Source organism: Monoraphidium neglectum, assembly GCF_000611645.1.
Source record: "Monoraphidium neglectum strain SAG 48.87 unplaced genomic scaffold scaffold00735, whole genome shotgun sequence".
Lineage (NCBI taxonomy): Eukaryota > Viridiplantae > Chlorophyta > Chlorophyceae > Sphaeropleales > Selenastraceae > Monoraphidium > Monoraphidium neglectum.
In genome coordinates, this window is record NW_014012893.1 from 1 (window position 1) to 10,876 (window position 10,876).

At 63.8% G+C, this 10,876-nt stretch overlaps 2 protein-coding genes across 2 annotated transcripts in view; one reads left to right on the top strand and one right to left on the bottom strand.

The window, feature by feature from the left end:
* Window positions 1-132: 132 nt before the first annotated feature.
* MNEG_5057 (hypothetical protein) lies at window positions 133-2,434 on the top strand (the record flags this gene model as incomplete). Its single annotated transcript, XM_014046463.1, has 6 exons — window positions 133-218; window positions 393-464; window positions 761-883; window positions 1,266-1,317; window positions 1,670-1,846; window positions 2,183-2,434. 6 exons carry the CDS (start codon window positions 133-135, stop codon window positions 2,432-2,434), a joined length of 762 nt encoding a protein of 253 aa, XP_013901917.1.
* Window positions 2,435-4,049: 1,615 nt separating this feature from the next.
* Window positions 4,050-10,876, bottom strand: part of MNEG_5058 (hypothetical protein) — a gene marked incomplete at both ends in the record, with an annotated part of 8,583 nt that continues 1,756 nt past the window's right edge. The window contains 14 exons of the mRNA XM_014046464.1: window positions 4,050-4,322; window positions 4,617-4,685; window positions 4,924-5,037; window positions 5,285-5,439; window positions 5,746-5,809; window positions 5,941-6,018; window positions 6,223-6,452; window positions 6,904-7,134; window positions 7,706-7,755; window positions 8,543-8,871; window positions 9,247-9,364; window positions 9,626-9,760; window positions 10,102-10,162; window positions 10,377-10,840. Coding sequence (XP_013901918.1) covers window positions 4,050-4,322; window positions 4,617-4,685; window positions 4,924-5,037; window positions 5,285-5,439; window positions 5,746-5,809; window positions 5,941-6,018; window positions 6,223-6,452; window positions 6,904-7,134; window positions 7,706-7,755; window positions 8,543-8,871; window positions 9,247-9,364; window positions 9,626-9,760; window positions 10,102-10,162; window positions 10,377-10,840 — 2,371 coding nt within the window. The remainder of the gene's footprint in view (window positions 4,323-4,616; window positions 4,686-4,923; window positions 5,038-5,284; window positions 5,440-5,745; window positions 5,810-5,940; window positions 6,019-6,222; window positions 6,453-6,903; window positions 7,135-7,705; window positions 7,756-8,542; window positions 8,872-9,246; window positions 9,365-9,625; window positions 9,761-10,101; window positions 10,163-10,376; window positions 10,841-10,876) is intronic.

Here is a 10,876-nt window from a genome sequence, read left to right on the forward strand (position 1 = left end):
CCCCCCGCCAGGTGGCTGCGTGCCCGCGGCTGGGACCCAGCCAGAGCAGCGCGGGACCTGGCGGCCCATGCGGCGTGGCGCGCGGAGTTCGTCCCCGGCGGCCGCGTGCCGCAGCACCTCATCGCCAATGAGATGCGCCAGGACAAGATTCTGATCCAGGGCTGTGACAGGCACGGCCGCGCGATCGCCGTATTCGTGGGCGGCCGCCATGTACCAGGGTGAGCGTCGCGTATAGCTGCGGCCGCTGCCACGGTGGCTGTACGGTGCAGTGTGCGCGTGGTCGCGTCAAGACGTGGCGGCACCAGCTCCATGCGTATGTTGGTATGTAGCGCCCCTTACCCCTCAGGGCGGGGGGCAGCAAGCTGGCAGCCCCCGCCCACGTGTGCGCACAGTGGCCTGGAGCCCCGGCCACTTGCCACCACCAGCAGTGGCGGCGCCGGCTCGCGGGATCCAGCCGGAGCACCGTGTGAATGACACCTTGCGATGCGCCGGGGGCGGCGTCAGTCGGGCGCCCCTTGCCGCGCCCCCACCCCCACACTCTGGGCCGCCACCTGCATTCGCAACACCGCCCCCTTGCTAGAAAGCCGATAAGCAAGGGCCCCGGCCACCACCACGGCATCACCCTTCGCCCCTCCCTCTTCTTCCCCCTCGAACAGCAATATGCTGCCTAATTGGCCATATGTAGACACTATTGATATGACCACCCTCGCCCCTTCTCCGAAGAATGACATCACCCCCCCACCCGACCTCCGCACCCCAGGAGTGACCAGCTTGAGGTGCAGCGGTTCTACTGCTACTGCGCAGACGCCACGCTGGCGGAGTGCGACCCGGTCATCAACCCCGGGGGCAGGAGCGTGTTCATCCTGGACGTGGGCGAGTTTGGGTGAGGGATCCCCTCGGTGGAAAGGGAGGGGGTTCAAGGAGGGGCAGTTGGGTTGGGTACGGGGAGGGCAGTGGCTGTCCAACGGTCTGCACTGAACTTGTGCATTCATGCATGTGTGCGTTGGCTGGTGTAAGGGCCGTCGTCGTTGCGGCGGCCAAGGTAGGCTGTTTTCAAGTGTGCATGCGATTCACTGGAACTGCAACCCTGCATGGGTACCTTTATCCAGCCAGGCCCCAGGGACTGCGCCGTCGCTATCTAATGCGCCATCCACTGCTCCCAGCCCTCCAAACTTCAATCGCGCACCAGGCTGACAAGGCCGCTCATGGCCGCTCCGCCGCCCAACCCACACGCGCATACCCATCCGCGTCCTCACCCGCCCCAGGTGGAAAAATGTGGACCTGCTGGGGGCAAAGACCCTCTTTGGCATGATTCAGGTGCGCACACACGCATGCGCTGCGCATGTGCACGTGCGTGTGTGATTGCGCACACAGTTTGTGTGCGAGCATTGCCTCAGCTTTGTAGCTGCAAAGGCGAGCCGGCTGCCCAGGCAGCGCCCGGCCAAAACCGGTGGGGCCAGCAGCCTCCCCTGTCCTCCTGCCATGTCTGCCTGCCCGTGATGCTGCGCGCCCTACTGCAAGCCACAACTGCGTCCTCCTCCCCGCCTGTCACGATGCCCCAGGGGCCTAACACCCCCCTCCAAACACACACACGCACACACGCACACACGCACACACACGCACACACGCACACACACGCGCGCACACACACACACACACACACACACAGGCCCACTACGTGGAGCGTCTGGCTGTGCTGTACGTCCACAACGCGGGGGCCGCCCTGTACCACCTGTACCGCCTGGTGTACCCCTTCATAGACCCCGTGACGCGCGACAAGATCGTGTTCCTGCCGCCAGACGCGGGGGCGGCCAGGGAGATCCTGGCGCGCGACATTGACCTGGCGGTGGGCGCCCTGGCTGGGGTTGCTTTGCCGAGTACGCTTTGGGGTCCGTTGCCTTGATTTCATTGAGTGTGTGTTGGGGCGTCGGGCGTCGGGGCATCGGGCGTCTACCAGTGTGTGTGGGGTAATGGAGGCGGGTTTGGGAAGCTGTGGGGTGTGTTGAGCTTTTGAAAAGACGGTTTGCACGCACCACAGAGGTGAGGGTGGGTGCTGAGTCGGTGTGTTACGTACTTGCAGAGGAGCGCGACCTCACCCAACGCGCCTTGCGCTGTATACCCCGCATGCGTCTCACCCGTCACCGCCCTCCTCCCACCTCCGCACCGTTCACGTGCGTCGCAGCTGCTGCCGCCCAGCCTTGGCGGCATCGGCAAGGCACGTTCGGTCCCCGAGGTGTGGGCCGAGATCGACGCGCGGCGCGCGGCTGAAGTGGCAGGGGTGGCCGCGGCGGCCGCGGCGGCAGCCGACTCGTCGGACGACCTCACCGTGAACATCGACGCCGCCGCCGCCCGCGCCAAGGGCGCTGCGGCGGCAAGAGGCCCCGCCGCGGCTGCCAAGCTCAACGCCGCGGCGGCTGTCGAGGTCGCCGCATGAGGGCCCACGCATGACACAACGCACACAACGCACTGCATGTTCCTTCGGTCTTTGCGCCATGGCGTGGCGCGCGCCGCGGGGGCAGTGGCCCGATTTGAGTTGTCTTAGAGAGGCTGACTGGCGCGCGCCGCGGCTGCTGCGACGGCGTAAGTTCCGCGAATCTGGGTTCCCTGCAGCCCGCGGCAGATGCACCACCGAGTGCTTCAACACATTCCCACGCACCTGCTCAACCAACGCAGCGCACATGGCAGCCCCTTCAAACCAGCGAGCCTTCCGTCACAGCCAGGCGGCAGCCTTGTCTGCCTGTGCCACGTCAGCACCCATTTCCACGTTGAAAGCCTTTCACACCACCCGGCCCCATGACCGCCCCAGAATGCATTGTAGGAAATCGCAAAGCACGGCGCTGCTTTCTTGAAAATTTGCACGTGGCGTCGCGCCGCACTGCACCACGCCGTGCAGCGCCGCGCAGCGCGGCACAGTACCGCGCAGCGGCACACGCACTGCGTGCGGCCTGCCCTTGCTTGATGCGGCCCGTCTTCGCCACTGCACAGCCAGGCGTGGCGTTCCCTGCTGCCCAGATTTCCCGCACCCCCTGGGCGGGCCTCTTCCAGGTGTCACAACCACGTGTGTTGCACGCACTCAACGCACGTGCTGGTGCAGGCCATGCGCTGCCGGGCTACCTTCCGCCATCCTTGCGTCCACGCTTGCTGCCACAAATGAACAGGTCTGGCATTCCTGAGTTGTTCATGCAGCCGTGCACGCGTGTTGATTGCATGCCCTCCTGTGCCATGCTTCTTGCCGTGCATGCTGCCGCTTCCGCCGCCGTCGTGCGCAACCAGCCACTGGGAACCGCAATGTATGAATCCTGCGCTCAAACTAGTCGCCAGAATAAACAGCCACCTGCCCTGTGAAGAGGTGGGGGGGCTGCAGCTGCCAAGGGGTGAGAGATTGATGCCCACTGGCCAGGGGTGAGGCTGCATTGCATTCACACCCTCCTTTTGATACTACTACAGCATATGTATGATCTTCTGCATGATGTGGCTGAGCTGCCCAGTCCAGTCCTGACCCGAACAGGGTCAGGGCATATCAATCGCACGGCAGTTGACGCCTTGTGGTTGCATCACCATCTCCATTCGTCATGCGCCTGCAAGCCGGCGAGCCACCTGCGCCGCCCCTCTGTTCACTGCAGGGGCGCTCTCGCTTCTGTGCTCGACGGCTTGCTGTGCGACAGTTTGTTGTTCACAGCGCTGTGCCTGTGTGCACCCTCACACAATATAGCTTGTAACAGCTTTGAGTTTGTTTCTTAGGCGGCTGGTCTTGCGTTATGAAGGGATGTTTTTCCAACAACAGCAAGGCAAGTCTGCTGGGGTGCTTCTCAATCAGCCCTTGTGCTTGGCCACAACCAACAGCTGATATCATGTGACTTACACAGTCATAAGCGGGGCAGCCCAAAACACTGACAACATCATGCATTGTGCACGCCCAACAGAGGCGCATATCCAGCGGAGGCCCGACGCCACTCGTGGCGCAGGGCGACTGAGCACGACCCAAACATCTGGGGCGAGCCCGGCCGCACCGCCGTTGCAGCCTCTCGCAAACGCGGCGAATGACACGTTCAAAGCTCATCTCTCTGCGGCTGCTGCGCCGCCGCCTCGGCCTCCGCGTCTGCGGCCAGCTCCTCCCTGGCTGCCGCGAGGGCGGCCAGCCGCTCCTGCAGCACCTTGAGGTCCCTCTTCTTGCAGGCCGCGGGGGTGGACACTGAGGCGGCGTAGCTGCAGGGCGCAGGCTCGCTGGCGCCCCAGGCGCGCTGCGACTGGCCGCACTCGAACTTGACGCGCAGGCTGCGCTTGAGGCCGTTGCCGCACGCGTCGCCGCCGTCGAAGACGGCCTGGGTGGGTGAGCAGTGTAGCAGAGGTTGCACGCCTTCAAACATTATACACACTGCCGCAACTGCCGGCACGCTTCGGGTGCTGTCTGTCGCCTGTGCCATCCCTCATTCACATGCGCCCAGCCAGCCAGCAGCCGGCCCCCTCTACGTGATACGTGCGTATCACATGCGTCAGCATTTGCATTTACCACAGAGGTGCACAAAGCCACCTCGACCCCTCTTTCACTGTTGTATAATACACCCTCGGTGGATGGTCGTCCCCAGTCCACTGCTGCCCCAGCTCCCCACGCCCACCTCCATGTACCGCGCCTCAAAACCCCGCCACTTGCCCAGGTTGGTGCGGTGGCCCCCGTTGTTGTCGACCTGGGCACGATCATGGGGTGCACACACGTGTGCATGTGTGTGAGGCAGCACGCGCCTAGCCCAGCATCCATCAGGGCTAGTCTCGCCTCGGTGTCGCTAAGCCACACGCCCGGGGTGCCCCGCAACCCGCGCGTGCTCGCGTCTGCTGTGGAAGCGACTAGCCAAGAGAGCAGGACAGGCCACCCTGGACTATCGCCCCACAGAGCTTGGGCGCGTGCGTGGGAGCCGCGGGCCCCACCTGCTGCGCCTTGTCAAAGAGGCAGATCTCGTAATTGAACTGCGGCGCCTCCGCCGTCAGGCAGCTGCCCACTAGCTCCAGCCACGCGCCGTCCGGGGCGTAGTCGAAGGTCACCTGGCGGGCAATGAACGTGAATGTAGCTTACGGGGAGGGCGGGCGGCTGGCTTGTGTAGCACCACGCCAGGGGACGCAGAGGGCAAGAAGTGCCGCGCGTGCAGTGCCCGGAGCAGGGCGCTTGTGAGCGCATTCATGCTGGCTGTCTACGCACAACCTCGGCCTGTCAGCTGTGGACGGCCAAGCATCCTGTAACCTGAGATCGAAGCCCTGGGCCGCAGCCAGCGCTGACACCTGCCAGCAGCACCCGCGCCCCCAGAATTCCCTTTGACCGCGAGCGCGCCTGCCGCTGCAGCTGCTCCATCTCCGTCTTGAGGTCTTCCAGCTTCTCTTCAGCTTCCTGGTGGGCGGTCTCCGCGGTCTGGAGCTCGGTGTCGGTGTCGTCATCCGGCGTCGTCTCTGCTGGCAGGCAGGAGGAAGGGCAGCAATAATTTGACGGGATGCCGGAATGACAAGGACGTTGCTGCGAAATCCAGCTCTTGTTGGGTTGCAGGTTGATTTGAAGAAAGGTTTGGAGCTGAACGCAAGAGCCGACTGCTGGGGTTGAGCAGAGTGCTTGGGGTGGCAGCATATTGGATCATAATGGAAATGCAACCACAGAAAGCGGGCAAGTTCACAGGCAGAGCAGGCGTGTATTCGCTGCGCTGGGCTAGCCGGCCGCAAGGCATCACTGCAAAATGCGGGCCGTCTGTATCGGACCCTCCTCACCTTGGGCTGTCTGCTGGGTGCCGTCATCAGAGGCGTCGCCAGTGGATGTTTCGCTCGCAGCCGCCTGCACCAGATTGGGTTGGGCAGCAGGTTGCTCCAGGGCGGCGCCGGTCACAACAAAAAGGCGCAGGCACGGTCAAGCAGGCCCCAGCCCGCTGAAGCACGAGCCCGTTGCTGCGGAGGAAGTGCGCTCACCGCACCGCCGGCGCCTGCCGCGTCAGGGTCGTGGGTCCACTGCGCTGCAATGCGGCGGCCGCGCTCCTCGACGGTTTCCTGGAGTGGGTCAAGCAGCACGGGAACTGTAAAGGGAGCTGTCACCAAAAATCAGGGGAGCAGCACGGCCTCTCGTGATGGTGCTCAAGGCGGCCCGCCACGATGCGAGTCGCAGCAAGCTGGTCTCCGCCGCCGACCGCCACCGCGCCTGCAGATGCTCAGCCAAAGGGACGCTCCGATGCCCCGCAGACCCAATTTGCACACCTCTGGTCCTGCCTTGCTGTCCGCTGCACCCTTCGCTGCGCCACCGCCCTCTCCTGGGACCGCTGCCTCGTCATTCGCTGCCAGCGCGTCCGTCCCCGCCGCCGCTGCCGCTGCCTCCTCTTCCTCACGCCGCTCCTCCCTCGCCGCCGCCTCCGCCTCTCGCGCTTCGCGCCTGGCGGTGCGGGCTGCCTCCCTGTCGTCCGCAGTCTCCTCGAGGCGCTTCTTCTCCTCTGCAGGTGGGTTGCAGAGGCGTACATTTGGTGCGACGGCTGGCGCATAGCTAAGGGTGGGTCACACAGATCGTCGAGGGCGGTCGGAATACGCACAACAGCTGAAGCTGACATCCCGTGCGACAGCGCATGAGGTTCGATGGCGCCGAGCGCAAGGTGCGGCGGTCGGACGGCGCGCGCGTGGCAACGGCACACACGCGTGGCAACGGCACACACGCCTTCACCACGCAAGCACCTGTGGTGCAAAGCTCCTCTTTGACGCCCCCACCACCCCCCCCCCCAAAACTGAGCTGCCCAGCAGCACCCAGACGGTGCGGTGTGGTGTTGGTATTGTGAGCTGTGCACCAATGTGGATGTACGCACTCACACACAGCGACACACTCAACCCCGACCAGAACACACACACACCCACCCACACACACACACACACACACACACACGCCGATTTCACCTGCCAGCCGCTCCACCTCCTTTTCCGCTGCCGCAATCTCCCCGTCAATCCCCGCCAGCTTAGCCCTCATCTCATCCACCTTGCCGATTGCACTGGCCGCGTACTGCTTACGCGTGTCCAGGGCTGCCTGCACCTCCCCGATCTGCCGCCGCAGCTCCTCCTGTGCATGAAGGTTCCGCTCCAGGCAGGCGTTCTCGCACCCCTGGGCCTCGTCGGAGCCGTCGCAGCAGTCTGCAGGGGTGCGCGCGTGTGGGCGCGGCATGCGCGGGCGGGCGGGCCGCGTCAGGGGGGGGGGCGGGGAGGATTTGCTCTGGTAGGGCTTCTGGCATGCTGAGCAGCGCGCGCACGGGAGGTCATCAAGTACATGGCTTGCTGTATGCGGCCCATGAACCACGTGCCGCTGTACCTGATGCTGCTGATGATGATGCCACAGCATGCGCCGCTTTGTCTGTCACGTGTCACCGTGATTGACCCACATCAAGAACACCTCTCACCACATATGCCGTCATCTACAAAGGCGCTTGACAGATACCGCCTCTCATAGCCGTGATTAGCGCAATAGAAGAATCCATTAGCGCAGGCTGACGTGCCTAGGGCAGCACATGGCCAGCGCGGGCGCCGTTTGCAGAAGGGTCAGCTGGTGGGTCCGGAGGCTGCTGTCGACACAGAGCCACGTGGCTCGGTCGGCAACCAGACCATGTAAGACTGTACAGGATGTGCATTTGGTGTTGAAGGCTGCCATGCGCGCGGCACACACGGCATGGTGTGGCAGCAGCGGCGCTGCTGAGAGCGGTGGGCTCACCTGGCTCATCGCTGCCGTCTGCGCAGTGGCACCAGTCATCGTTGATTACACTGGCGCTGAGCGTTCGAGATCCATCAAGACATCTCCAAGTGCCTTCTGCTAGCGCTTTTACATAAACCTTCTCCAAATCTGGCCGGACACCCCTGATCTCTGCATGGGCGGAACCTTTCCACAATACGAGGACGAAAAGGACACCTAGAACCCTCATACTGGGCGTCGTCGCTTTGGCGCTGCAAGGGGCTGCGACCCCTTTTGGCGCCGCTTTGAACTGCTCATGAGTAGTACTGCAGCATGCGGGCGTTGCGCATTGTCGTCTTGCAAGATGGGGGCCGTCTCAATGCCTTAATGCTACCTACTGAAGCTATGAGAGTGTGTGCACAGGTTACAAAACATTGGGCCGCACATAAGGCAAATGAGCCGACTCACTGACCGGCCATTCAAGTGTCAAGTCACACATTTTTCGCGCACTTGAGCGCAGGCACTTATACATGAACACCTGGAATGCACAGCCTTGAATTCAGCCTCCGTGTTTCTCACATGCGCACAGCTCCATCACCATGCGTGTAAGTACCCCTTGTAGCCTTCACTTGCGAGGCTGCGCAGGTTGAACACACGATTGATGAGCTGTCGTGTGCAGATGGTGGGCTCATCACATGACACCCATTCTTGGTCAAACAGCCTCACAGTACCGTTGTCAAGCTGCCTCAAGAGAATTGCTGCTGCCTTGTGGTGTTTGCAAGCAGCTGATGGGGACATCGCAACGCTGAGGTGGCTTACTGTTTTCAGATGCCGGAATGACAATTGCATGCGCGATAGCATCATTGCAATCCAACGAACCGCGCGATCGCCCCCAACACGCCGCCGCCTTTCCGCCCCTGCTCCTGCTGCCGCCCGTCGCCAACCTGCGCCGCTGCTGCCTCTGCCTGTGCCCCTGCCTCTGCCTCTGCCGCTCCTGCTGCAGCTGCTGCTGCTGCCGCCGCGGCCTTCGCTTCCTTGGCTGCCGCTGCCTCAGCTCGCCGCGCTGTAAGATCGGCGAGCCATGCCTTGTGACGTGCGATGATGTCAGCAGCCTCGTCAGCTGGGTAGTTGTAACGAGGCAAGGTGGTGTCGCGCCAGTACTCCCAGTCTGGGTGGGACAGCAGCCCATTAAGCGCTGGGTCAAACACCTTCGGGGGTGAGTGTGAGTGAGTGACAGGGACAGAGTGAGTGACTGTGTGTGCATGGGTGTGTGTGTTTGCGCGCGACGGCAAGCATGTGTTTTTGTGCATGCAGGCGCGGCATACGGCAATTGAGCAGGGGGTTGCTTGGATAGTTTGTGGGGGCAGTATCCAAGTTGCAAGGGCTTCAAGGCCAGGTCCGGTCCAAACTCTTTGACGCTGCATGCTCCACCAATCGCCGACCAACAAACCGCAGGCGCCCGAGTCATGGCAGACGCGGGCTAGCGTGTGGGCCACCCCAACTTTCGCCAGGCCTGCAAGCCAAGCAACCACGCCCGCCCCATTCGCGCGTGAGCCGCACGGCACATGCCCCGTGCCCCGCACCTCTTGCCGGAACGCGCGCTGCTCCCCGCGGCCGCCCTCCCTCAGGGTGAGGGCGTCCCCCGAGTACTTGGCCACCAGGGGTATCTCCTCCCCCCAGGACTTGGCAAAGGGCGAGAACCTGCAGGTTTGCAGGGGGGGGGTCGGGCAGGGGTGAGGGTGATGCGGCAGAGGTGAGACTGGGCAGAGGGCGTATGAGTCTGGGGGGGAGGACAGCCTGCAGCGCAGGGTCGCCAGCAGGGATGACTGTGAAAGCGCAGCAGCATCCCCTGGTAGCGTCTGCAGTGCAGCCCTCGTCAAAGGTGCCCATGTTACAAAGAGGCCAGGGACTGCTAGGCCCTCAAAGTGCCGTGAGCAGTGGCGTTGGTGTGCGGGCGCTCACTTATTGTCGGACAGCAGCAGCGTGTGGGGCGGCGCCTTGGGCACCGTGATGCGGCCCGGGGCGGAGAGCGCCACCACCAGCAGGTCGAGGGACATCCTGCCCTGGGAGACCGCCACAGCCGCGCCGATCATATTCCTGGGGTATGGGGTCACCGCCGGGTGGTCGGGCGGTGTAATGGGCATCACACTCACAGCGTTGGCCGCGCACGCGCCGTTCAGGCAACTGATTGAGGACCAGGCAGCGGCCGGAACGGATGGGCATCAATTTGCTTACTTTCGAGCAAACCCCTGCTGGTTTGCCAGGCGGACCAGGTGCAGGGGCCAGGGCACATAGCCCTGCTGAGCGTGAGAAACCAGGCGCCTTCAGCACAACGCAGCACGCAACCAGGGGCGGTATGTTGTGATACCAGCTGGGCACCAAGGAAAGAGCCAGTCATGATGCGTGTCGCATGTGTGGGTGTGGAGGGGGGCTCTCACCTGATCTGGTTGAGCATGAAGGAGTCTCCCTTGACCTCCAGCCGCAGGCAGGGGGTGCCACCTTGGTGGGGTTGCAAGGGCCGAGGACAGGGGGGGGGAGTCTTCGGAAAACAGTGCAGCACGCAAAGATGCATAATGGCATCTCAATTTGTGACCAGAGGGTCCTGCCTACCTTTTTGCTGCAGTTGTATTCGCATGGACAGCCTTCAGTTGTACCTGCTTGTGCGCATGCAGGCACCGACATCTGTACCCGCACCTACACCCTCCGCACTCACCTTCCACCAGCGGCCGCGGGTCGCCTGCCGTGAAGCTGCTGATCCTCCGGTAGTGAGTCATCACCACCGGGTCTTTGGGGTCGGGGTCGTCCAGGAACCGCATCCGCTGCACCCACTCGCGCTCCCCAGCCCCTGCCTCCGCCGCCGCCCCGTCACCACCTCCACCCTCCGCCCCGTTCCGCTCATCATCCTCCGCCTGGCTGCCGGATGCGCCCGCATCTCCGGCTGCGTCCGAGGCAGAGCCGCCGCCGCCCGCGGGAGCCCCCTCCACCGCCGCTGCTGCCGCCGCGCCCGCACCCGCGCTCGCGCCCGCCGCTCCCTCTCGCAGCTGCCGCCGCTCCGCCTCCTGCGCCGCCCACTTCTCGACCATGGTCCTGCTGCCCCTGTCGCTCTTCACGTACTGCTTCCTGTCCCCCGCAAAGTTGTGGAACGGCCGCTGACCCACGTACTGCTGCAGCGCGGCCCTGAACAGCGCCAGGCGCTCGGCGTCACCCGGCCCG